A 26297-nucleotide genomic window follows, 5' to 3' on the forward strand; every position below is an offset into this window, starting at 1 on the left:
GACCTTACAATAATCCTGTTACTCATTTGAGGCCCTTTACAAAAAAAGTTTGCCCCCCCCCCCCCTGTTTAAAAGAAACAAATTAGTATACTATAATTTTATAAATTTTACTCAAATTCATTTACAAATCTTTTTCTTTTTTAAGTGTTCTGTAATATAGTTAAGTATGATACATCTTCTCTGGTGTCATCGACTCGTCATTCAGTGTCGTGAGCGGAATGTCCGCCTGCGGTTGGCGCGATAGCTTACTTTTAATTTTCATAAGCGCTCTGCGAAAGTCTGCGTGATAAAAGCAATAGATGAGCGGTGCTGCCACAGCATCAGAAAAGGCTAGATATTTTGTCATGAATCCCAGATGTTGTTCTAGATTTGAATTATGAAATCTTTTCGGAAAACACGACTTGCAAAAACTTACCATTGGGTAATATATCAACGAGGGTGTCCAGAAAATGGCATACGACAAAGTTAATACGAAAGTTAAGTATGCAACTTGTCTATAACGCTTTAAGTCTTTATCGCGCATTTTAACTGTATTATTTTGTTTGATTAATCCCTCACCAGCCCGAGTATGGTTTGCACTCAAAACTCGCAGTCTGTAAATAATATATGTGTAAATTATGACTATTAATATATACGGTAAAGCTGTATTAACAAGCAACATAAAAATCATCCACTCGTCTTGTTGATTATAAAAATACATTATTTTAGAAGAGTTTCTATATGTCCTATTAGCGGGAGGAACAAAAGGTATCATACACAGCGCGAAATTGTATATCCATAACAGAAATAGGCCGATACATACACGTTTCATTGTAACTCTTGGTTTATACAAATTAAGCCAGTATGTCGCTAAAAACCGATCTAAACTAATACAAAATACCCCAAGAACGGTGCCATAAAACGTGATCATATACGTTATTCGGAAAGAATTATTGACAAATCGAGCCCAAAAAAGACTTTTAATAATGAATTTCTTGGCAGCATATAGAGGCAAAACAAGTAATCCCTGAAAAAAATGCACTATCAGCAGGTTTAGTATAAGCAGGCTGGATGGTTTGTTCCGCAAACTTTTTGTAGCTCTAATTATGTATATACATAAAGAGTTCAAAATAATGGCCGCTACAGCGAGAATCAGTAAGAATGTCACTGCAGTCGATGTATCCAACATCTTTATGCTTTTTTCATTCGGTCAATATCTAACGTCGACTTTGCGTAGTAAACTTACCAGAACAGGCATAAATACGATTATCCGGCACGTTAAGATCTTTTACGAAAAGAAACTATATTTGTAAGGTTTTGTCATTTCTAAAGAAAACACGCACACTTTATATAAACAAATGTTTTATTCAAAAAACCTAAAAACCAATTAAATGCGATGAAATCAATTGTTTCGAATGCAGCTTGTCAAATATTAGAAGACATTTTATGCTTTCAACGGCACCATAAAGAAAAATAAGAGAAAATTTAAAACAAAAACCAGACTATATAAAAAATATATTTTAAAAAAATATTACTAATCCGCTTTTTATATTAACAAAATCATAAATAGTTTTAAAAGCAAACAAAAAAAAAAAAAAGACTAAAAAAAAAAAAGTCTGAACAAAACAAACAAAAAAAAAAAAAGATAAAATCTTTTTCGAATATTTATACAATTTCAAAGTTTTCTAATTGCAGAATCTTTATCTTAATCCGCTGTATACAAATAGAGAAGTTAAATGAAAAAAAATTTATGAAATCGAGCTATATTGATTTGGACTTAAAAGTTGCATGTTACCCCAAACGTGATCTCCATTGTATAGCTTATAAGTACTTTTGGCCTATATATGAAGAATACATAGCAGCATCACTGGAAGACGGTTGTAAAGGGCCACTGAGTCCTATTTCACAATATGATTTGTAGAACTCTTTAGATGAGTCTTCTACGCAAGGTGGTGCCACATTGAATGTGGTGCCAGAAGAAAATTGGCTAGTGCATTCCCTGTGTAATATTGATGCAAAAGAAAAAATTAATCGAAATGTTGTGTAAACCGCATAATTTTCATCCGTCATACTAGTAACAGGGTTTAACGAAGGACATTTAGCAGTTTATCAAATACTATTTGCCATGCTCATAAAATTGTTTGCGAATTATGTGCAATGTATGAAAAGTTATAATTAATTTAAAAAAAAAAAAAGTTTGGCTCAAACAGAAAATTGAAAAACAAACCTAGCGAACACACGGTAACAGAAAATATATAAAAGGAAATTATCTTTAACGTAAACAACACTCGTTTTCACGATTAACGTTATAATAGATCACGTTACGTTGATAAAAGAATTTAAGGAACAAATAATTTGAAACATAAACAGTTAGAAACATAAATGATAAGAGTTTAATGAATTATACAAAAACATTTTGTTTACTGCGGAAGCTTGTTAAGGGGCATGGAATTGCTTTCTCCTTTTACAGTAAAACTCTTTTTTTTTCTCCCGTATTAAGAAAGAAACAAATGCATTGAAAAATTTTAATTATAAAAATATGACAATATATTTTTTAACTCAGAGCAATTACTTGAGTTAGATATGTCAAAATAGGTTCATCTTACTATTAAAAAGGAGTGTTGTCAACAATATGGCATTACGTGTCATCATTAGCAGCAAATCGGTGTTTGCTAAGCTTCCAGCTGTAGTTAGCAACGCAATTTTAAAACGCTAATAAAAAACCGCGAGTGACTTTTTTAACCTCAACGTGCCAGAAAATTTCTAATAAAATAAAAAAAATAAAAAAAGCAGTCTTCGTGCGACGCGCTAAAAATTTCCATCGAAGAGAAAAAATTGTAAACAATTTTTGATGAATTATTAAACAAGCGCAAAGTTATTTTTCAAAGAGATTTATTTATTAAATAAAAAAATGATCAATTTAGAAGTGATCCTAAAGTAGTAAAAAATTAGCGCTATTTCTCTTATTTGTAAAAAGAGCTTAGTAACAATTTGTTAGCGACACTGTTCGTGCTGAAAAAGCTTGTCTCGCATCCACTAAATGTCAAATTCCGATCATTTAAGAATTAAGGAAAAGAAGAAAATGAGTTTTTTTTTTTAAAGTTATCAAATAGTTGCAATTAAAAATAGAAACTATTATAGAAATTAAGCATACGGACTTTTTTGATAACTGCCGTAAAATATTCTTTAAAGAGTCAAAATGCAAGTCAGATTACAAACGCAGTTTGTTAAATGCGGTTTGAGTTTAAATTATTCTAAAAGAAAAAATTCACTTAGGCTTTTAATGTTAGACTTCAGTGTGAGGTTTTTCTATTAATGGCTAACGAAATAAAAAATTCTATGTAAGTTTTGTAAAAAATCGAACTTACAATAATTTATAGCGTAACCATTTTAATGCAAACGCCAGGTTGCCGTTGGCAACCTCATTTAACTGGAGAGAACCTCCCATATTTCAAGTTTTATCACATAAAAGAGCAAGATTGCAGTTTTTATAAATACGCAATTAATAATAATAATAATAATAATAATAATAATAATAATAATAATAATAATAATAATAATAATAATAATAATAATAATAATAATAATAATAATAATAATAATAATAATAATAATACATTTATTGTAATAATAAAAACGCGACCGCGAATCTTCAACACATTCAAATCCATACTCCATAAAAAGAAAAAAACCTTTATACATTAGATGCACTCACCAGTCCACATTTCCTTTATTGTAATTTCTTCTATTTCTAGAAGTTGTAGCGCTGCAAGTTATGTTGCTTATTTCAGCAAACCTGCGAAAAAGAAATCGCCAGTAAACACAAGGTCTTCTGTGTGAATCAAAAACTAGTTATTAGTGTTTGCGCGAGCAATATGTTTATATAAACATGTTTAAAAAACAAAAAGATATATAAACTGAAATGCCTTATCTTTTTTTCGCTTGGCATTGATTTCATCAGAATATTTATTAAGAAGTAAAAGAAAAAACCTTTTGTAGAGCTCTAAGTCTTTTCCGATTGGTTCCATTATATTCATTCCATATACGTTCACTGATACGGACCATGAATCCTAAAACAAAATGTTCACTTTTAATAATCAGGTAATAATTTTAATAGATAATTTCCTTTTAAGAATTTTGTTGCAAAAGATTTTTTTCATGAAAGGCTTTAGCAGTATGTTTTTTCAACAAATACGAGCCAACTCCAGCAGAAAGTCTTAGAAGAGTAAAAAAAAAAAAAACTTTATCTTTCCTATTCCAAATTTTTCAAGAAAACTTTTAACAAAAAAACATTTGAAAACATTTAAGAAATCGTTAAAGTCAACCTCACATATTTCGAATACATTTTTTCGAATATTTTTAATGGAAATCAGAAGATTTGGATTTAACAAAATTTATCCCAACGATTTTGATTGTTTAATCTAATTTCGCCTAGAAAGAGTATATTTTTAAATATTTTAAAGAAATTATTGTAGCTTTTCTCAAATTTACGATTTTTTATTGGAAGTATTTAAACAAAAGAATATCTTTGCAAAACTAATACCTTAGGTTCATTCTACTGTATGATGCTGAATATACACCGTTACCTTTATCAAACACACGTGTTCTCACGCACGCACGTACTTCAGCTTAGAAATATTTGCCACTAATAATTTATTTAATTTTCTGCGTTTATGTCAAATTGCAAATGTACACACTACGAAATAATTTTTAATTCTTTGTATAAGGATGGTTATAAAAAATAAATATGCGAGTGTAATTAAATAATGAGCATCTAAGGAAAAACGATTAAGCAAAGGCGTTTGATTTTTCAGCAGACAATGAATGATAACAAATTAAATACAAATTTCTAAATCACTGTTTAAAAGCAAATCAAATTTTATGTTTATCAAAATAAAACTTCTAATGCGTTTAAAACAGCAAAAGTTTACGGTTATGACAAGTTTACATTTTTGAAGAATAAGTTTAACAGATTTAATCGAATAGAAATTCCGCGTAACGTCTTGAAGGGTTGAAACAAAGCAACATATATGTAAATGTGACCACCATTTATTTTTTTTTTGGAATCTAAAAACTTTGTAGATCTAAATATATAAATTACTTAAAATTATTTAAAATTATTACTTAAATATATAAATTACTTAAAAGTAGATATATTTCAAATGACTGATTTGAATTGGTACATTATATTCGTTTTTAACGGAAATTATATTCGTTTTTATAATCATATTCGTTTTTAACGGAAAAACAAAACGTCGACGCTTAAAAACAATGTTTAACGCTTTCGTGAAACTCTTAAGTAATAAATTGCTAACTTCACCCTCGTTTGTTATTGTTTCTAGGCATTTTCTCAGTCAAATATTTACTATGATTACCAATAAAATATGGTTTCATGGAAACCAGAGTAAAACATCTGAAACAAACTATTCAACCTTTCTTGAAATTTCATAATGCTAGTGTATTGCTTAATATAATCAATGAGACTTTCAGCATAATAGTAATTTAGCATGCACTATTGTCTATAATTCTAACAATCGCCAATATTTTTCACTACGCAATTACTTTAGACAACAAATAAAAAACTTGTGTGCTACTCCGACATATCTATGGGTTCTTGAATCAATCGACTATGCTGATTTCAAAGTCAAAATTGTACTGGCACGTTAGAATCTGAAGTTAAACGCAAAAGTTTTACTAAAGATAACATACTATTTAGATATGCTTCATAAATCTTGCGCTTGTGATTGGCAGCTGTTTCTCTTAGAAGAAACCAACAGCAATCCCCCAACTTAAGAGGATTAGAACGACCCTGACATCTCTCTTCCATAGTTCTGATTCCCTGGTGAAATCTTTCACCATGTTCATCGCTTACAGCCCCTAAGTTATCTGAAAAGAAGGACAAGCGTGAGTGTTGGAAATGAATTTTCGAAGATATGCGACATTTTTCGATCTCCATCATATCTTGAACTAACAAGACAATTGTCTACCTTATGATTGCCCAGGAAATTATGAACAACATTCTTGAACAACTCCTATGAAACCAGTTCTAGAAGATTGAGTTTTGATGTGAAAACTGAATTTTATATCAAAAATTTTTCATTCAGTCATAGATTTATAAGTTTTGATGTGTTCTGGAAAACACATCAAAGCTAATAGATCTGTGACTGAATGAATATTCCAGTTTTTCACTTAGAATTCAAAACAGTACAACATACAATATAGAAACAGCACAACATATGAAATACCCATAGGTTATCCTTATCGCTGATTTTACAGCCGAAATAAAGATGATAGGCAATTCTGACACCATATGTTATTTTTGCGCTAATCAGTCAGCATGTACTTGCAACATTTTAAAAAAAAATATACTGTTTAAACAACCTCGTCTGACGTGCTAGAAAAAAAAACAGTAAAGAGAAAAGAAATGTGCCGAAATCTCTGAGGATCAGTAAGTTTTGTTAAAGTAGCAAAAAAAATCTTCTTGAGCAGAGTTTTTTTCATCAAATGGAAAACTGGAGTTAGAACTGTGGTATTTTTAAATTTTATTCTCAGAGTGGTGATCGCACATAGCTTTATAATTGCTAGTAGATCTCAAAAACTATAACAAACTGCAGTTAAAAATACAACATATTTTGAATTTTGCTGTTAGAAAATTGTGTATCTGAATAAGCTGGAGAGAATTGTTTGTTTCGTGTATTTTTTTTTTGTTAACTTAATACTTAGTAATTAACTAGTTTTTTACATTTAAATCAATCAGCAATAACTAAATGCCAAACCTATAAAAACGTCTGATTGATACTATTGAAACAGATCTTTTTTTCTTCAATGAAAAAATTCTTTGAAAAGTTCTTGGAAAACGAAGTTACATTTAAAAAAAAAAAGAAAATTCTTTTTACCCCAAGCATATCTGTTATCAATGGGTCTCTAGGAACAAGTTTAAATGGAGATTGAACACCAACTTTATCATCATCTGAACTTGAATCTTCCTCACTAGTTTCATTTGGTGATAGCGGCTGGCCCCCAATGACGTTACGATGACTTACCTGTTGCGATCTATAATAATGGTATTGGTAAAAAATAAATAAAAGTACTTAGAGTTAGAAAAAATCCTTTTACTAAACCATAGAAATTCATACTCGTCCTGAGTTCTGCCACGAGCTCTAACAACAAATGGACTTGGATCAGTTGAACTGGGAGGCATAAAATCTCTAAAAAAAACTTTACATTAACTTATGTTTTCATAAATCTCATACATGTTCATATGTTCAAATACATGTTTATATGTCCAAAGTTAAACATTAAATGCTTTTAGTGCTTATGTTACTAAATATAACTTTAGGATATTTTATACCAATGACCTAGACATTATAACAAACAAAATAAAAAATTTTACATAGGCATAATTTCTCTTACTTGGTTGAAGTTGGCATTGTTTTTGCATATAAATGATCTAACTCAGTCAACTCAGATGGTCGGTAATACTCTGCAAATAAATCCAACATCTCCTCATCATCACAAAAAATGCTTTCATCATTTTCAATGACATAACTTTTGGCCACTAAATTTAAAATTAAAAATTTAAATCTAAAAAACACCACTGCCATCAAGAACGTAATTCAAAAATTTAAATAATTCTGAAAAAGAAATTATTTTAGATCTAAAGTTGAAATAACTTTGAAGAAATTAGTAAAAAACAAATATAAATCTAATAAAAAGCTAATTATTTGAACCCTTTTCAAAAAAATCATTCATTTCTCACCTTCATCCCAAGCAAATGGCAAAGAATTAAGAACTTCATCTTGCCACCATTTTGTATAACTATATAAAGCAACAGAAAAAAAAGCAAAAAATATTTTTATAATTTTTTAAATTTCACCTAAATAAATTGTAAAAACATCAGGAAAAGTAGTTTAAAAGTACCTTGGACGAACAGTAAAAGTATCCAAATTTGTTGTACTGCTGTGATGTAAGTAATAATCAGTAGCCATGTCCCATATGTTTTGAAGCTTTTCACTGGGTGTGTATGTACCAAGAAAAAGATTAATAGCTTGCTGCTTATCTGTGTCTAATTAAAAATAAATAAAACAAATAAAATAAAAAATAACTAATTACCTTAAACAACTATATAAAATTTTTTAAATGACTAGAAAAACTGTTTTACTGTATTTCACTTAAAACTTACTTAAAATTATACAATTATTATTTTACTTATAAACCTAAAAGTTATATACTTTTTTTTTTTTGCTACACTTGCAATTTTTAAAAATAAAAAGTTACTTTTAAAATGAATAAAAACATCAATGAGAATCAGAAGCAACATTTTTAAAATACACAAAGATCAAATACCTGTAAAAGCGTTGCTGTAGTATCTAGATACAGTTTGCATTATGTCTCTTGAATATGATGTCCAAGGAGCAATTTTTCGATAAGTGCGTATTCTATAAAAAAACAAATCAAAAATAAAAGACCTGAAACTTAAGAAACTTATTTATACATATTTTGTAACGTACTACTGAATGTTAATGAAAATAAGATTGTGCATACATATTTCCTTTTTTAACAATAAATTTACCTATGCACCATCTGTGACCCACCATACTGCAGAGCAAGAGTATCTCCATGAGCTTCAAATAGTTCTTCAAAAATTCTTAAAAGTGTGAAAAGAGAAAAAACTTTAAAAACAGCTACAAAAATGAACTCAAAGAATTAATTACAAACCACATATACTTTAAATAAGACCACCCTTTATTTTTAAACAAATTTAAAGAATCAACAATAACTTTAAAATATCAACCAATATCACACAACAAAGAATGAAAAGTGTATGCAAATTTTTATTGAGGTTTGCAAACACCATTTTTTAGAGTTTGAGGAAGAAAATTAACTCTTGACTTTTCTTAAAATATCTTTTTATAGAAAATGATTTTAATAGAAAACTGTCCATTCATGTGATTTTTAAGAAAACACTTAATAGTTATAAATCAAGTGCAGCTTTCATTTTATTCATATCTTTTATCAAATTAATATTTCAATAAAGTATATGCAAATTAATCATTTTTAGCAACTTTAATCATCAATATTTAAAACTTTATAAATAACATTATTATTCATTTTCTTTCACCATTAATATTAAAATCATCAAAACCACATTTATAACATTTAGATACATAGATATCATTAAAGGCATTTATGAAAAATAACATTAGAAAAGTGAAGAAACATAAATTTAATAAAAATTTAAAATATCAGTAAAGAAACAATTTTCCAGCTACCAATGAGAAACAAGAAAGAATATATTTCACAACTTTGTCATAAATAAATAAAATCTCAAGGTTTTTAAAATGAACCTACCTCACTGCATCTGAGTCAAATTGTAATATAGGACTTTCAACAACTCCTAATGCATATAACTGTAAATGAAAATTGTAATTATTTGAAAAGAAACAAAAACCATATTAAAAATAAAAAAATTCAAAAAAAAAAATTCAAGACAAAAAACCAGATGCCTATAAAGTAAAACAGACAAAAAAAATTCAAAATGTCAACCTGGAAACCTAGTGCGCATTTACCAACCATAAACTGAGCAGTGTTAGTCCTATCAAGACAATCCACGCAATTTACACGCAGAATGCCAGTCTACATTAAAGAACACCTGTTTAGATAGGCAATAACAACAGATCAAGTAATTTACAACTTTATCAAGGGTCTCTGGCATCAACTAACATGAGAGTGGTGTCGTAATCTTTCAGAATATTGAACTTAATACATAGATTTAACTTAGTAAAAGATTGTAATATCACTTTTTGGATTGTTTTTTTAAACATCCACTCTTGAAACCCATTAAAATTTGTAAAAGAACCCAATATAGCCGATTAAACAATATGGAATTGAAATACCTGTCTTAATCCAGGATGTTCATCAGTATAGCCGAAGCCCTTCATCCCTAAAAAACTAAGGTCACACAGTAAAATTAAATTAAATATTTTTGGTTATTATTTTTTAAGTATGAAAGTTGTATCAAACAAACCTGGGATGCTTCCTCAAATCATTACAGTAGATTTGTGGACCACTGTGAAAGAAACCTGTCTCTTTCATCACCTACCAAAGAAAATTTATTTAAACTAAAAAAATTACTATTTAAAATTCAAACGATACAAATGAAGTATAAAAATTAGTCACTAAAAAAATTTTAAATTTAAAATAAGAAATATTAAAAAGTTTATAAATTAAAGTAACAAAATAAACATCAAAAGCATCAGGCTGAATTATTTCTACAATTGCAAAAAATGACATACACTTTTACACAGAATACATACAAGATTAAGCTTTTATAATTGTTTGTGCTGGTGTTTAATTTCTCAAATGCTTAAAAATATTACTTTTAATGAGTATTGAGTTATAAAACTTTCAGTTTTTAAAACTTTTGGTTTTTAGCCTTTGATAGCAGCAAATGTTTCTTTTTTGTTTTCAGTAATATAAGATCATTTTTGGTATATGTGGTGAACCTAAAGCTGGTAACAGAATACATATTAATGAATTTTTTACACAAGCTTAAAAAGCATAAATGGAGTGAAACTTGGTAATTAGGACATATCACACCATTTGTAAGAATTTCCTTTGGATATTTGCCAACAGACACTTGGTACAAGAATTGGCATCATTGGTATCAAGGAAAAGATAATCTCACTTGCACATTAAACTGAATTTTACAAAACAGCTAGTGAAAGCATAGGACAAGTATGATACCTCCTTATAATAAATAAGTCAATCTTTTACTGACACCTAAGTATAGAAAAGTTAAAGATTGGTATTTTTGAAATAAGAAAACTTTCTAAGAAAGGTAATAATTACAAACAAAGATGATAATTACAAATTGCTCAAAAAATTCTATTAAAAAAAACAAATCAGTGTAAGGAAGAGAAAACTCCATTTTTTTCTGCAATCATTTAAAGAAATCATAAAAAAAAATTACATTTAAAGAATTGTTGTCACTTAAGTGATAAGGGAAATTGATTTCATCAGGACATAAAGCAAATGGAGGAAAAATAATAATAAAAATGAAATAATAAAATGATGACTATATTGCTGGAACTTAAAAATCAATAACAATTAACATTTGAGGCAGAAAAAAATATTTTTACTATTAAATTATGGCTTTAATAACTAAATTTTGTCAAATCATGGGTATTCTGAAACAAGAAAACTAGAGTTAATAGTAATACAAAATAAATTGGGCAAAAAAGTCCTATTCCAAAAGAATATCTTTTTGAGAGAGAGAAGTACTTAATCCCTTTAAATAATTTTATATAACACAGCTATGATTAAGTGGATGGTCCCACCATCAAGTTTTGGTAAAAATTTAGATCAAAATTTATCAATATCAATAGTTCCCTTAAAGTTATACAGCCATACTCAAAAGCTCAACCCAAGAAATATATGCAAGGGTCAACAAAAATAACCAAAGTAACTCCTACTTTTTCTATTAACTATTATGTTTTATAACAAATACCATGATGATCCTGGGTATAACATGGCTTAGTCCTAGGTGATACAAATATTAACCTTGGATGATAACCAATGCTGTAGCTACCTGTCACTAAATACTTTTTAAAAAAGTAAAACAAGTAATCATTAGATGAAGAAAACAATTTAAGCTATTTAAATCAAATTTAAAAATTTGTAAAAATGAGACTTAGAGTAAAAGAAAATATTACAAAGACCAACTTTAATTCTTCTACTTTAGGTAAAAGGTCAAATATCTGTGAAGTTTCTTGAATGTTGAAAGCAAAAGTTGTTCTTGTAACAAATAAAAATATTATTTATCAAAATGTAAGGAAAGCACTTAAAGTGATACATATATGTTTTAATATTTTTTAACTTAAAGTGAGAATTTCGGCAAAGAACTTAATTTTTGAAAACATATTTAAAAACACTTTTTGAGACAAAGTCTATTGCTGTTTTTTTTTGTTCTGAATTACTTTTTTTTGAGAAGATCTTATGTTTAATACTAATTGCTTATAATTGCACAATCCAAACTAAAGTGTGTAAACAAAATAAATGTAAAATAAGCCTTTCTCTTCAGTGGTTGTACAAATGAATTTTTAATTGTATTTGTATTTTGTTTACTGCATGTTGTGATTTTAAAATGTTTTAGTTTTCCCATCAAGTTAAAATTTGTTCTAAAATGGATAAATAAAAGACATTAGAGAAAAAATTATGCATAAATATTTGGAAAATCCTCAATAACAAAAGAGTTACGCTACAAATACAACTAAAACTTGAATTCTAAAAACATTCTCTTGAGATTATGAATACAGAAAGGAAATTGCATAGATAAATACCTTCTCTGCAATTTCTGCAAGAATTTCAATAACCTTATCTTCTTTACTGTAAGAAAACAAGTAAATTAAATTAACCTGTGATGATAATCTAGAAGCAATTTAAAGTTCTAATATCATTAGAAGAAAATAAAACCTTTTTGTAACTCTTGCCATGTCCCAAGGGATGTAACGTATGGCATGCTCAGGAGGCAGAAATTGATTTAGATAATCAATGCTCTCTTTTAGTAGCCCACTCAATATTTGCTCATGAGCTTTCTTCTCTTTAATCTGAACAAGAACTACTGTATTAGGAGATTTTTTAGCTAAGATAATTGACTTAAAAACAAAGAAAAAATACTTTTTTAGATGTAATAATCAGAGACCTTCACAAGATTGAGGATAATAAGTGGAGCACCAGATCTAGACATAAGTGAGTTAAAATGACTAGCAGTCACTGCGAAATAAGGATCAGCTCGATCCACTAAAACAAAATAGTAGCAATTAAAAACATTGACACATTAAAGTAATTATCATTAAAGGATTTGTAAAAGATAATCTTTATAATTAATTGACACATTTATTGGTATCAAAAATCTAAAACCTCTTACTTAGCTTTTTATCAATTAACTCCAACCAATCAGAATTGGAAATTTAACTTTTCATCAATGACTGCATTTTTTTAGTCATTAACAAAGAAATGCTGTTTAATACCATCAACTTTAAAGAAACTAAAAAGTCTTTTTAAATTAATACCATTTTCAATAAAATTAAAATAAGACTAAATTAAATAAGAAGTAAATGAATTTTCATCCACTGACTCTTTTTAAATATTGTAAGATATTACTTTGGCTTGTTCAAAGAAGAAAATTTTTATCTGAATAATGGTCTCTGATTGAAACAACTTCTTCAGAAAACTAAATTTCCTTAAAAAACATCTTAAAATTCAATAACCCAAGGACGTATAAGAGATGGACATGCAACGATATTGTTTTTTTTGCGAACCATGCTTGTTGCTTACTGTTACAAATCTTTTGTTATAAACAATAGAAATTAAATTATATTAAAGTCTGATTCGTCGAAAACATTTGGTCCTGTCTAACCAGTCACATCAACTTCCTTTTAGTTGTTAAAGATAACAGCAATAGAACCAAGTTTTAAGCTTCATTTTATATAGACATTATTTTAAGAAATAAGGCTGACGATAATATAGAAATTGAGATCATTTACTTAACTACTTTAGTACATTAACTACTTTAGTATATAACTAATAATACAAAATATCAACTAATTTTGTAGCCTAGAGCACAATGGTTTCATGTCCAGGGAACTAATCTATCTACTATATTGCTGTAGACTTCCAGTTTATGAATTTCATAGAATTTTCTATTTTTATGTTTAACAACAGAAATATATACAGTTAAGGATAAGTAACTTATACATAAAGTGAATGTAAATAAAATAAAGAAAAAAATATATTGTCAAAGTTTTAAAGAACTTACCAAAGCCAATTTATGGCAAACCACAAGAATAACTAAATATCTAATATTAACATAATATGATTTACCAGCTATATATAAACTAATTTTTATTTTACAAAAAAAAAAAGGGTTATTAGGTGCTTTTTTTGATAAATGAAATAATATATGAAATATGAATAACAAAAACAAGATAATTTTTGCAAGATAATTATAAACTTTAATAACTTTTTAAAAGGTTTTGCTTTATCAAATGAATTATAAAAAAGCCCATTAGAAAATACACCTATAAAAAAATAATGCATAGTGGAATATATATTATGGAGCTTACAGAGTAGTCGAGGCAAAAAATGGCGACATATCGGAAAAAATTTTAAAACTTTATGAAAGGTTTTGCTTTATCTAATGAATTATAAAAAAGCCCATTAGAAAATACACCTGCTAAAAAAGATAATGCATAGTGGAATATATATTATGGAGCTTATAGAGTAGTCACAAAAATACACAAAATTAAGGCTGGTGAATGAAGGACCAAGGAATTGAATAAAACCAAATCTTGACAAAAAATTTTATCTAAGCTTTTTTATATTTCGCTATACTTTTTTTAGTCATTTTAAAATTATTCTTACAGGTCTTTTTTTATCATTGACAGACTTTGTTTACATGAAAAAAGTTCCAAAATTTACAAACATTCTTCTTGAAAAAATGATAAAATCTGTTCATGCCGACAACTAATTTCCTTTACCTTGGTGTAATTTGTTTAGTAATTTGTCAACACGTGAAGTAGCTACTTTACCCTGAACAGTCTTGTTAAACAAATGCTATAAAAATTTAAACCAATACCATATGATCAGAGTTTCTGTTTTAAAACTGTGGGCAGCCATTTTAATAGATTTTTTTGTTGACAGGGGAAAATTTAGAGTTTGTTGGAAACTTGCATGGCTTGCTGATTTCTGCAGCCTTTTTGATGTAAATCAATGAGTTACATGTCCATCTCTTATACGTCCATGAATAACCTTACTTGATTTACTTTTGAATTTCAACTGTGTAACAGAGCTAAATAAAATACGAATTACATACAATAAATAAAATTAAACATACCAAGAATTTGAGGCTTTGGTGTTATTCTACCTTGAGTAGTATCCTAAAATATAAAATACAATCTTTTCTATAATAATACAATAAAGTGTAGTATTATCTAAAATATGTATACCTGATGCTACAAACTGTTGCAAATAAAACATGGTTCAAATATTAATGAAAACATGATTAGATAAAATTAGCAAACACTTAAAAAAAAACACAAAAAAAAACATAATCAGCAAATAATTTAACAAAAAAAAAGGCATAGCTGCATCTTTTTGTTTTTTTAAATAACATACTTGGGACCAGAATGAAGGAACTGATCCTCTCAGCTGAACATAAGATGTATAACGACCACTTCTCAAAGATATTGTGGATGCATCATGACAAATTTGCTCAGTTTCAACATCATTTGCAACAAAGCCCTGAAAAACATATTTTATTTTCTTTCAACTTCCTTGTTTTTTTTAAAGTAAAAAAAAACTCAAATAGAAAAATTCTATCGAAATTTTCTGAGCTAAATTTATTTCTCTGTATTTAATTTCTTGAAACAAGTTAGCATTATGAAGAACTTATAAAGAGGTTTGTAGAACCTAATAATCATTTCTGGTAAATACAAAATTAATTCAAAAATAAAATACCTCATCATTTGAACCTCTTTTTAAAAAACGAGTTCCAGCAAATTTGTTGGATCGCCTTGCAATTAGAGTGACATAGAGAGGCTTGCCATAAACACAAATATCTATTTAACAATTTAAAAACTAAATAGTCTATTTAAGCATAAACTTTTTCACTGAATATGCTTTTCAACCAGACACAATTGTAATCAGGTTCAGCCAGATGGAAAATCTCTTAATGTTTAATTTCTGCTTAGAATTTATTCTGTTTTGAATTATTACATTTAGAAGCAGTAAAACTTTTACCCAAGAATTCGTTTAATACTAATGAAACCTGCATAACTTTTTCTGGTTAAAAGTGCATACTGAGTGCACATATTTAGTTTAAACAAAAAGGTGATCAAAAAAATATAATAATTATTAAACATTATGAACTTTATCTTGGAATTAAAATAAATGACCAAAAAAAAACACATAAATGGGATTATAAAAACAAGATATTATCAATCTTGTTTCATTTCATCAAATATTCTGACTTAAACTTACAACAATTTTATTTTTATTTTTAGGTGTCAAAGCCAGAATATCAGAATAACTTTCATAGTTAAAGCAAATTAAATCAAGTAAAGAAAAAAAAAAAATTTAAAATAGAAAGTTTTAGATTTAAAACATTTTTAAGAATAAGATTATTAATGTGCTTAAAATTCATTAAAAATCTAATATTAATTACATTAAAATTATTTATTACAGAAGTGTAAATGAAAGAAAGATAATGAGTTTGAATTGTAAAATGATTTTGCAACAATACAAACTAATAGCTAGTGAATAGATACTTGATTGTCCAACAAACCCATGAATTATGTTGAGCAACCAGTCTGGATGAACCTTATCTTTAAGCTCTTCTAAAATATAGGAATTCCAAACAAATTTTTCTGTAGGAATTCCACGAAAGACTTTTGTTTTAAACTTTTTCTTTTTTTCATTCTTTTTCAAAGACACCATGTCAGGAATAATGTTTGCTGAAAGTGATGACAACTCCATTCCTTCGTTGTTTTTAAAAAACTTTGATGAAAAATTGAACATTTCATCAAAATTTAGGTCTTTTGCATCTTCTGCTACATCTTCGTTATTAAGATCCCGCTGACATGAGGATTTACTATCTTCATTCAACTTTAACACATCTTCCTCCTCTGCATAATCACAAAACTTCTTCGGCAGTCCATAGTAAGGGGCTAAATTGTACTGAAGTGATCGAGTTACATCGTAGCTATAGCTAAAAAGAGAAAAATTAAATAATCTTTTCAGTCTGATTTTTTAAAATTTTATTAGAACAATCTTTTTTATTTAAACAGTTATTTAAGTAACTGATTTTTCAGCCTGTTTGGAATTTATGAAATTTATCACACATGCAACAGGTGATCTTTCTTAAAAAAAGCCTACAATACATTTTACATTTTACCTTGAGAAACACAGTAATATGAAAAATACTTTATATTAGCTCTGATTAACACAATTTATTAATAAGAGATTAGGAAGATAATAGAATAAAGATAAAATATAATCTTGTACCATTTTGTTGCAAACCAATTTTGAATTTTGGAATTCCCTTAGAGATTTAATCATAAAATTCAATTTTTGTAAAGATTTCAAAAAGGTTTGGTATTATCAGAACAAATTTATGCAAAGTATATATATTCATTAAATACCATAGTAGTTACAGCTACACAATACAAGTGCTTACTCTCTTATAAGTGTTTGCAGAAATGCTTTTTGTGAATGGCATGGCATTAAAGAGTCGCATCTTAGAAAAAAAGTTTTAATCTTTGAAGCACCTCTAGACTTAAGAGGAAAGCATAAAAATTAAAAATTTGATCACATCATTTGTTATGCCATTTAACAACATTGGTTCTTTCACTGCTTGCAAAAGTCCAGAACAGAAATAGAAAAAAACACACCTGGCTCAAAACTTGATGTTTCAGATATGTTTAGAATGTTTTTGGAAAAACACCCTGACATGAAAGAGTTAGCCAAAGAATGGATTTATGGGGATAATTCTGGATGTAAGTTTTGATATTTATTGATATCTACAGATATTTTTGAATACAATATATGTTTTGTATTTGTGACTGGATTACAACAAGAAAATTATTGAATAGAAACTAAAGGTTATCAAAATATTGATAGCTTTGATTGAAATTTAAAAAAATTAAAAGTTCCAATTTTTCATAACATTTTAATTACAAAAATTATACCACATAACTTTGAAATACCAATAGAGAATTCCAATCTTTTAAAATATCAAATACCAAACACAGAGCTTAGATTTCAGATGCAGGTTGTTTTTGAAATATTTAAAATTAATTATACAAATTTTCTTAATTATATTAATGATATTATTTCTAATCAATCATTTTTTAACAGACAGTTGAAAGTCAACTAAAAATTAATGTTGTCTAAACATTCACTATTTATACAACTATTAATCATTTTCCTGCCATCTTAATAATATTTGTGCACTATTATGCAATTTAAAAAATCATATACTACATGTAGATTAAAATAATCTGCTAAAAATATCACAGCATCAAAAATTGATGTAATTCATTTCAAACTTTGCATTCTTTATTATCATAGAATGCAAAATTTCCCTGCTGAATCTTGTAAAAATTCTACAGGTAAACAATAAGATAAAATGAGGTCAATAATAAATTCTTCAAGAAAGATTGTGATAATTAAAAATGTTTAGCTGTAAATAAATGTTTTCCTATCTCAAATTGATTTAAAAAAATGATGAAAAATACCAATTTTTTTTCTACTTTCTATTTTTATCACAAATGATAAACAAATTAAATACCTAAAGTAAAAATTACTGGCCAAATCCACATTTTGGAAAATACGCAAATATCTAAAAAGAAATAAATGATATTTTTTTTTAATAAAAAAGATAATTTTTTTTACAAAAGAGTGCAGAAGATTTGTAAAAAAGAGTGCAGAAGATTTTTACAAAAATCTAGTAAATCTCATTTGTGATATCAATACTTCAAAGTAGAAAAAAAAAGTAAATAGTATTCAACTGAGAAGATGGAGGATCCAATGAGGTTGCAAGTATTTGAGACAAACTTAAATCAAAACAGAAGTGAAAAATAATGCTGATTACTTTTGCTCATCAGGATTTCCCATTTTTGATCTAGCTTGTTCATTAGCAATCGGAAGAATAGCTGTATCATCAATTTTGTAAATGGCATGTCCTCCAATAAGAGCAACTCTGTTTAAAAAAAATCTTCAAGATAAAATAAAATAGATTCTAATCTTTAGTTAGCTTTAACTAACTTTTAGTTAAAAGCAACTTTAATTATTGCTAAAACTTATATTCTGATCAACATCATATTTTTTATGATTTCATATTGCAGTGGATGTTTCATATTTAAAGGATGTTTGATATGCTTATCAATTACTTCTAAGTAACTTCCTTATTTCTATCAAAATCAATAAATTTTGAGAAAAGCAAGTTTGTACAGAAACCGTTTAAAGGTAAACCATAAGCTATCATATCTTCTGATTGCAGAATTTTAGGAAATTAAGTGAACATTTTAAACTCACCTTCTGCGCTTTGTAATCAGTATAAGATAATAACCCTCCAAAAATCTGATTAGCCCTACAGAAAAAATTAACTAAGCAATCTAGTTTGTTAAATATATTTTTCTCAAGTTTACAGGAATCTTATTACATTTTTCTCAAAAGATTTATCTTAAGATTTCAAGAAATTAAAATCTAATTACAAAATTAAAATCTAATTAAAAAAAAGAAAAAAAAAAAATGCAAACGACCTTCTATAACTAATTTGAAGTTGCTAAAAGAAAGTTATAGAAGAAACAAAGTTTTCAGAAATAAACTTTACTTAAAAAAAAGAGTTTTCTAAACAAGATTTTCATTCAATTACATGAGAGTTTATAAAAATTTGCAGAAATTTTCAATGAAAAGAAAAAACATAATTGTTTACTACTTGCACTTGCTAATTTCTATAAATCTTAACAAGTTTTAAAGTTTCTTAGAAAAACTTTTGGGTGCCCAAAAAGTTATATTAATGGAAAAAACAATTTATTGCCATGTTGTTTTAAGAAATACTAGAGCTCTAGTCTAGTCTACACTAAATTTTTTTCAGTAAAAAAGAAAAATATAGTGACAAAAGTGTAATTACAAAGAATACGTTTAAAATTCCTTTAATCTGTTGCAAAATCTTATTTCAATATTTGATTACATTTAATGGCAGCCAAATTTCATTTTACATTTTTTTTCTACAATAATTTAATAGTCATATTAGAAAAAAATGCAAATGTGAGTACCCAATAATCCAAATGCTGAACATCGCAATGTTAGGCCTGTGGTACTCTTTTCATAAGACTTGTTAGCCTTAGGTCGATTTCCAACATCAATTCTTTTGAGTAACTCTCTAATCTCTTTATCATTGTATTCAACCTTTGTGTGAAAAGTGTAAAATATTTCATAGTTAAAAACATAACATACCATTAAAAGAAGGAGTTAACAATCTTTTTATTTTGGGCAGAAAAAGAAACTAAAACACATAAGAAATACTAAAAATAAATAACAGTACGAATAAATAATATGAAAAAATACCAAAAAATTTATCTTATCTTCTTTCTTTTATTATGAAAGTCTATTATTGAACTATGTTTTATCAAAAACTGTTGTTTGCTTTTTTAAAATTGGCACTATCCAATAAAAAAAAATAAAAAAAAAGAAAGCATTTTCTCACCTTGTCATCAATGACATTTATTTCTAGAGGCTCAGTACGATCAATCTTCAAAATCCGAAATCTTGACTGAGAATTATTTGATCCGACTAAGTAAAATCGCTAGAAAATGTTTTACAGAATCTGAACAATTCATTTATATGCACTTTGATCAAATCATATGCTTACAGATTACAATCAACATAAACTTAAGACATCTTATAATCCAGACTTGACAGTAAAAGCTAAAATCAGTGCATATTTTTACTCATAAATACTTTTACTTTTACTCTTGTAATTCATATACTGTAGTGGCATTTCATGGCATTTAAACTTAAGTCATAAGGTTTTGAGCAATGCATTTAAACGCTTATTTTAAATTAATTAGACATTTGGTTTAAACACCATGTCAAAAAGTACCAAAATGTTTTGTGTTAGGTTTTGATGTGGGATATTAAGCCATTACGTTTTAATCATAAAATAAAAAATTATTAAATCACCAAAAACACATCTAAATTTTAAAAAATTCTTTAAATGGTTGGCCACTGATGCAGTGCTGAAAATAAAGTTGTTTGGCTGCTGCTTCCAAAAACAACTTATATAAATAATGTTGGGTTGTTGAGGGTTTATTTTAATAAAAGACTAGTAAATTTACTCATTAAGTATTATAAAAACTACCATTTCATTTTTTTGCCTCAATTCCAACATAAAACAAAATAAATTAAAGATAAAATAAGTTTAGTTTTGATTTAGTTCAGCTTTAAGTTAAAATTCAACATACGCCTAACAAAGAAGCCAAATCAGAACCTGGTTTATCAAAGCAAAATAATAAGATATCTTTGATTTAGTTTTTGAAAAAGATAACCAACAAACCACTACTTTATAATTTATTACATTACAGAATAAGTTTCAATAGAAAGTCAGCATCAAAGATTGCAGAACACTTAACAATCAAGGTAAGTTTTACCATAAATATTTAGTTAAATATTTAAGATATTAGTATAAAACTAAATCTTTAAGTGTAATTCCTGCCTTTCTAAGTTCTGTCACTTCTTTAAATTAGTTTTGATGAATATTTGTTTTTTCAAGATTACTTATTTATACTTTATTCAGCTTAGTATTGAATAGCTTGGATGATCAGTAAACAACTTCAAGTTCCATATTCCTATGGCTAGCACCATGTTTGGTTTATGGCTAAGGTTATTTAACATTTAACACCTGACCTTCTACTTCCAAAAACTCCACACCTTGTGCTTTTAAATTCATAATATATATATGTGTGTGTATGTGTGTGTGTGTGTGTGTGTGTGTGTGTGTGTGTGTGTGTGTGTGTGTGTGTGTGTGTGTGTGTGTGTGTGTGTGTGTGTGTGTGTGTGTGTGTGTGTGTGTAGTTAAGTTCTAAAAGAATTTCTAAAATAAAGCTTAAGATCTCAAACTTTTTAGTTTTAATTCATTTGGAATGCGGCAAGGTATTACAGCTTTTATTTTTGTAAATTTTTAAGTTCAAAATCAACCATTTTAAAGAAAACTACTATTAAGTTCAAAATCAACCATTTTTAACAAACCTACAGATTTTGTTTCATAAACAGCAATCTTCTGAGTACAACAGATAGGATGAACAACATCATATGATAGCATTTGATAACTTTTTTTTAACTATTTTTCACTAACAAAGCAAATTAACATTTACAGAAAGAAAAAAACATTGGCTGTTGACTTTACACTAAAACAAGCACAGAAATAAATCATCCAACTTAGCGTATTAATCCTTATAATGTATCTGGAGTGTTCCACAACAAACTTAACATGAGAGTATAGTGTGATTAACAATTTATCACTGGCATCCTAAACCCTGCAAACAACTTTTTCATACATTTACTATTGGAGTTGTTTAACGCTTTAGGGTTTTAAACTTTAAAATATTAAAAAGAAAAAAAAAAAAGACAAACATTTTTGTACAATCAAAATTTGTAGCCAGCATTTTTCATAGCCTTCTTTATATTGACATTATTTAAAATAAATATAATAATAAAAAAATAAATTTCTCAAGCAAATAGTTATTATCCTTGAAGAAATTACTTAGGGCAGTTTTATTATCTAAAAAACAAACAATTTAAAGACACAGGTGGTTGACCAGTTCAAAAAGAAAATGCAAAACAAGAATTTCAAATATCAACACTTTTTAAACTAAAGGTATATGCTCAGGTGGAATAAGAAGAGCACCAGTAACTCGTGATTCTTCTAGCAAAAAATTATATGTAGCACAAGCATTGGCAGTATCCAGTACTTCATATAAGATATTATATTTTTTTAGGTACATTTTAACATCTTTTGATAACTGAGAAACTTTTTCACCTGTCCCAATAACCAGTATCTCAATTCTTGGTTCTATCACTGTAAATAGTTGTAGACTTTCCACATTAATATCACTAGGAGACTTTATTTTCCAAGAAAAATAGCTTTTTGGCAGAATAGCAACAGGTCCAAATGCTTTATTACCCTGAATTGTAAACCCCTTAGTATTATACTTTGTTATAAACAGAGGAATATCATCAACACTTTCTTTAGTTGGATCATATTTTGTAATTTTCATTGTTGTTGGTTGCACTACATACCCAGAGGACTTAGAGTTGCATCTTATTATTGGTACAGTATACCTTTTTCTAAATAACTGTATAAGTAAACTACACATGTAATGAGGTCGATTCATTTTTGGTATCTAAATACAAAAATGTTAATGGAATAAAGTTCAATAAATCAAAATAAACATAATTCTTGGTTTTTTATTAGATTTATATTTAAAAAAATATTCTAAAATAATTTTAAAATCAAAATTAATCAAAAGTAATTAATGACAACGATCTTGGTTTGAACTAATGTAATTTAAAAAGTCAGTTTTAAGTGTATTTAAATTATACAGAAATTGCAAATGTTTTGGTCACTAAACTTTGCTCCTTGGATTACATAAGAACAATCGCATTTTTAAAAAAACCATGGCACTAAATAAGAGTACCAATGTGTAATTCTTCAAAAAAATGAAAGAATTTTATTTGATATTTAAAATATTTTATTTTAAAAAGTGATGTTCTGTTTTGGTAATTAGTAATAATGATAAAACATTTAAAAATATACAATCAGAGTGAAAAAGAACAGATCACTATTACTGCTAATAGCAATAACAATAATAATACAACATAATATGCTGTACAGTGTATAAGTTGAGGGGCCATTAAGAATGGGTCAAAATATTCCTCAGTAACATAAGAAAACAAATATACTAATCTGTGGAAAATACACCTCCACTTGTACATTGGTTAAAAAACATTAAATTACTCTTTTCAGTTTTAAATAGGAAGTCAACTCTTAAAACATCTCAATTTATGCATCATTATATAGAGTATATCTATTAGTAGTGAATATATATTTTTTTAAAAATTCCAAAAGATGTCTTTTGAGGTAACTAGTTAGTAACTATGATTAGAAATATTTCCAAATTGATTTTCTTATTTACAGCGTTATAATTTCATTAGGAGGAACCTCAATCCTAATGAAAAATATAAAACTATAAATAAGAGTATAAAAGTTTCAAAAAAAACATGTCTTAGTTTCTAAAACATAACCTGTTTCAAAACATCTTCAGGCTATTGGGCCCAATAGTACTGTCATAAATATATGGTAAAGAATGTAAATACAATTGGGAAAATGCTGGAAAGTTGTGAGTTGTTTGTCATTGCATTTGAACCAATTGAAGTGGATTGCTGCTTATTAATCCAAATGAATTGAGTACAGATCAGAACTATCTCTTTGATCTATGTAATGGGATTTGATAAGTAATATATTAGTACCTTTATCTCTGCATAATTATTGGAAATTGTCCCATTTCTTTGGTTTACAACCACTATCAGAATCCAAAGGTTATATATAGTTATAAAAAAAACTGCTGAGAAAAAAAGAGCTGAAAACTTTAGCTAAATATGTGATCAATATATACTTCTCCAGTTAGTCTAAGATAAAATTGAAATATATAGCAGTAAGATAAAATTGAAATATATAGCAGTAAGATAAAATTGAAATATATAGCAGTAAGATAAAATTGAAATATATAGCAGTAAGTAAGGATCAAAGCATTTCTTTGGAACCATCAGGAATTCCCATGACTTACTTAAAAAGCACAAAAAATATAGTATATCAAGTATTACAAAGAAATTCATTATTTAGCCTGAAAGTATTTTGTTGGAAAAATTAACTGATAAACAATAGCATATTTAGGAATTAGGTTTACAGTCAACTTTTAAATGTAGAGAATTTAATGATAATCAGGACACTATTTGAGTGTTCAAAATGCAAAGCTGAACTCAATACTGAAGTCTGCACTGATATAATTGATTGGCAGTTGGCTAATGCTAATAACTCACCATTGACTAAACATATTTGTAAAGGAGATATAGAAAATATTACACTAAACAATCCTGATAATTTTGACATTTTGAAGTTAACTTGCCATACTCAGGCAGTGGAAAAGAGTATTAAGCTTGTAATAGAAACTTCATTTTCAATTTGTGGAAAAGAGGCAGGAGACAGAGTCATGACTTATCAAAGTTTGAAACAAAAAATTTAATATCTTATTAGATCATTTACATAAGCAAAAAAATAAACAAAAAAATCTTTTGCCCCGTTTAATTTGCAATTAACCCGAGCTAAATTACTATAAATGTCAAATGAATATCAATCTGAAAAACCAGATACCAATATATAATTTTAAAAAAAAAACCTTTTGTTTAAAAGATTTCCTGTTAACAGAGTTATCAGCTAACTTTCTATTACATCGTTTTATATAATTCGTAGTTGTCTTCCTAATAAACCGGCACTGGACACCTCATTTAAACTTTTTAAAACAATGTTTAAATTGTTCAGACACAAAATTGGTGACGTATTTAGAACGCTAAGTATTGTATGGAAGTTTAGACTATTAGTCTAGTATACATAGACCAATTCAGCGTTGTTAATGAGTGCAAAATTCCTAAATATTTTAAAAGTTTTTAATTATTCTCTAGATACCATATCAAGCGTTTTTAAAACATTCAAAAAACCCTTTTTCTTCTCTTTTCGTATCTTATTTTTTTTAGAAAAAGAGAGAATAAGTATTTTACGTAAAATTTGTATATACAAAAAAAAGAACAATATTATTTCAACCAAAAAACTAGAAGTAAATAGTGTTAACATTAAAACGTAATACACAGCTTGTGTAATAAAAAATCAAGTCGTGAAACTAAATAAAATAATGAGATATTTCGTAACTGCAATTTTATAAAAGCTGGGGGCTAACAGTAGGTTTTTCATATTCTTTTACGAAAAAAAAATGCGGTTGCTGTTTTATCTTTTTTTTCATAAATATTTAATTTAATTTGTAAGTTTTGACGTACTTTGTACCACAGTCATGATTGAGGCAAATGCGGGGGGAAAACGTTATTGCATTTTTGATCGAAAAGTTATTTCCCAAGTGTAAAAAGATATGCGTATCAAGGCTTGATGTTATAAAATGTATTACTTATGTATTTAAGCAAGCTTTCTCGTATGAAGCGAAAAAAAAAATCAACAAAAAAGTCGTTATTAAATTGTTAAACAATTTTTTCATGAAATTTGTAGTGTTACAAGTCATAGCTTTTTTAAAATTGACCCCAGAAGATCATGATTTGAAAATAATTTCATAACAGGTGTCAAATAAATTATTTTGTAACCAAAAGGAAGCGTAAAGTTTTCAAAAAACTTTAGAGATAAAACTTTTGATTTGATGGGGTCTCTAGAAGAAAAACAACTACCATATATAATTAGAGACAAACTAATTTAGAAATTTCACAGTATTAAATGCCATCAAACTTTCAACAAAAAAATACAACTTATGAAATACTTTTTATAGAGATTACATTATTCATCATAACAATCTTTTATTAAAAAAAGTCCAGCTGCCTTTTTTTAATGAAAGATTGTTATGATGAATAATGTAATCTCTATAAAAAGTATTTCATGAGGGTGAGAGTATCTATTCGCCCCCGTAATAATCCGTGATTATATA

At 27.4% G+C, this 26297-nt stretch overlaps 3 protein-coding genes across 6 annotated transcripts; all 3 read right to left on the reverse strand.

Annotated features, from left to right (window-relative positions):
* Nucleotides 1–130: 130 nt before the first annotated feature.
* Nucleotides 131–1168, reverse strand: LOC149890683 (C-X-C chemokine receptor type 2-like). The gene has a single exon (XM_090083527.1). It carries the CDS (start codon nt 1166–1168, stop codon nt 161–163), a length of 1008 nt encoding a protein of 335 aa, XP_089939653.1. The 3' UTR covers nt 131–160.
* On the reverse strand, nt 131–22044 carry LOC145202575 (polyphosphoinositide phosphatase-like). 4 transcript variants are annotated; one of them, XM_090083497.1, is made up of 27 exons: nt 21794–21920; nt 20249–20347; nt 19818–19950; nt 19075–19129; nt 18632–18739; nt 18329–18379; nt 16308–16747; nt 15499–15599; nt 15157–15282; nt 14876–14918; nt 12683–12780; nt 12454–12587; nt 12321–12366; nt 10007–10077; nt 9876–9930; nt 9526–9615; nt 9331–9389; nt 8552–8626; nt 8326–8417; nt 7900–8044; nt 7739–7797; nt 7393–7537; nt 7116–7187; nt 6876–7032; nt 3970–4049; nt 3695–3775; nt 131–1978 (listed from the first exon to the last, which is right to left on the reverse strand). In XM_090083497.1, exons 1-27 carry the CDS (start codon nt 21860–21862, stop codon nt 1801–1803), a joined length of 2862 nt encoding a protein of 953 aa, XP_089939623.1. In that variant the 5' UTR covers nt 21863–21920; the 3' UTR covers nt 131–1800. The 4 variants fall into 4 exon arrangements, with proteins under 4 accessions (XP_089939623.1, XP_089939625.1, XP_089939624.1 ...); XM_090083499.1 differs by having other exon boundaries at nt 16325–16747; nt 21794–21909; XM_090083498.1 differs by lacking the exon at nt 18329–18379.
* A 343-nt stretch (nt 22045–22387) lies between these two features.
* On the reverse strand, nt 22388–22987 carry LOC145202505 (NADH dehydrogenase [ubiquinone] 1 alpha subcomplex assembly factor 3-like). Its single transcript, XM_080075474.2, has one exon. The coding sequence runs from the start codon at nt 22932–22934 to the stop codon at nt 22407–22409; it is 528 nt and encodes a 175-aa protein (XP_079931600.2). The 5' UTR covers nt 22935–22987; the 3' UTR covers nt 22388–22406.
* Nucleotides 22988–26297: the final 3310 nt, after the last annotated feature.

Source organism: Hydra viridissima, unplaced genomic scaffold (genome assembly GCF_058129835.1).
Source record: "Hydra viridissima isolate aposymbiotic clone 2 unplaced genomic scaffold, HvirCarnegie_v1 scaffold_3, whole genome shotgun sequence".
Classification (NCBI taxonomy): Eukaryota; Metazoa; Cnidaria; class Hydrozoa; order Anthoathecata; family Hydridae; genus Hydra; species Hydra viridissima.

What these genes read in the sequence shown, in the direction of transcription:
- LOC149890683 (XM_090083527.1), bottom strand. Translation starts at nt 1,168, where the DNA reads ATGTTGGATACATCGACTGCAGTGACATTCTTACTGATTCTCGCTGTA.
- LOC145202575 (XM_090083497.1), bottom strand. Translation starts at nt 21,862, where the DNA reads ATGCTATCATATGATGTTGTTCATCCTATCTGTTGTACTCAGAAGATT. An exon ending in TTCAGCATTTGGATTATTGG is followed by an intron (nt 19,130 to 19,817) that starts GTACTCACATTT and finishes TTTTTTCTGTAG; the next exon opens with GGCTAATCAGATTTTTGGAG. An exon ending in AACATCCTGGATTAAGACAG is followed by an intron (nt 9,616 to 9,875) that starts GTATTTCAATTC and finishes TCTTTAATGTAG; the next exon opens with ACTGGCATTCTGCGTGTAAA.
- LOC145202505 (XM_080075474.2), bottom strand. Translation starts at nt 22,934, where the DNA reads ATGAATCGACCTCATTACATGTGTAGTTTACTTATACAGTTATTTAGA.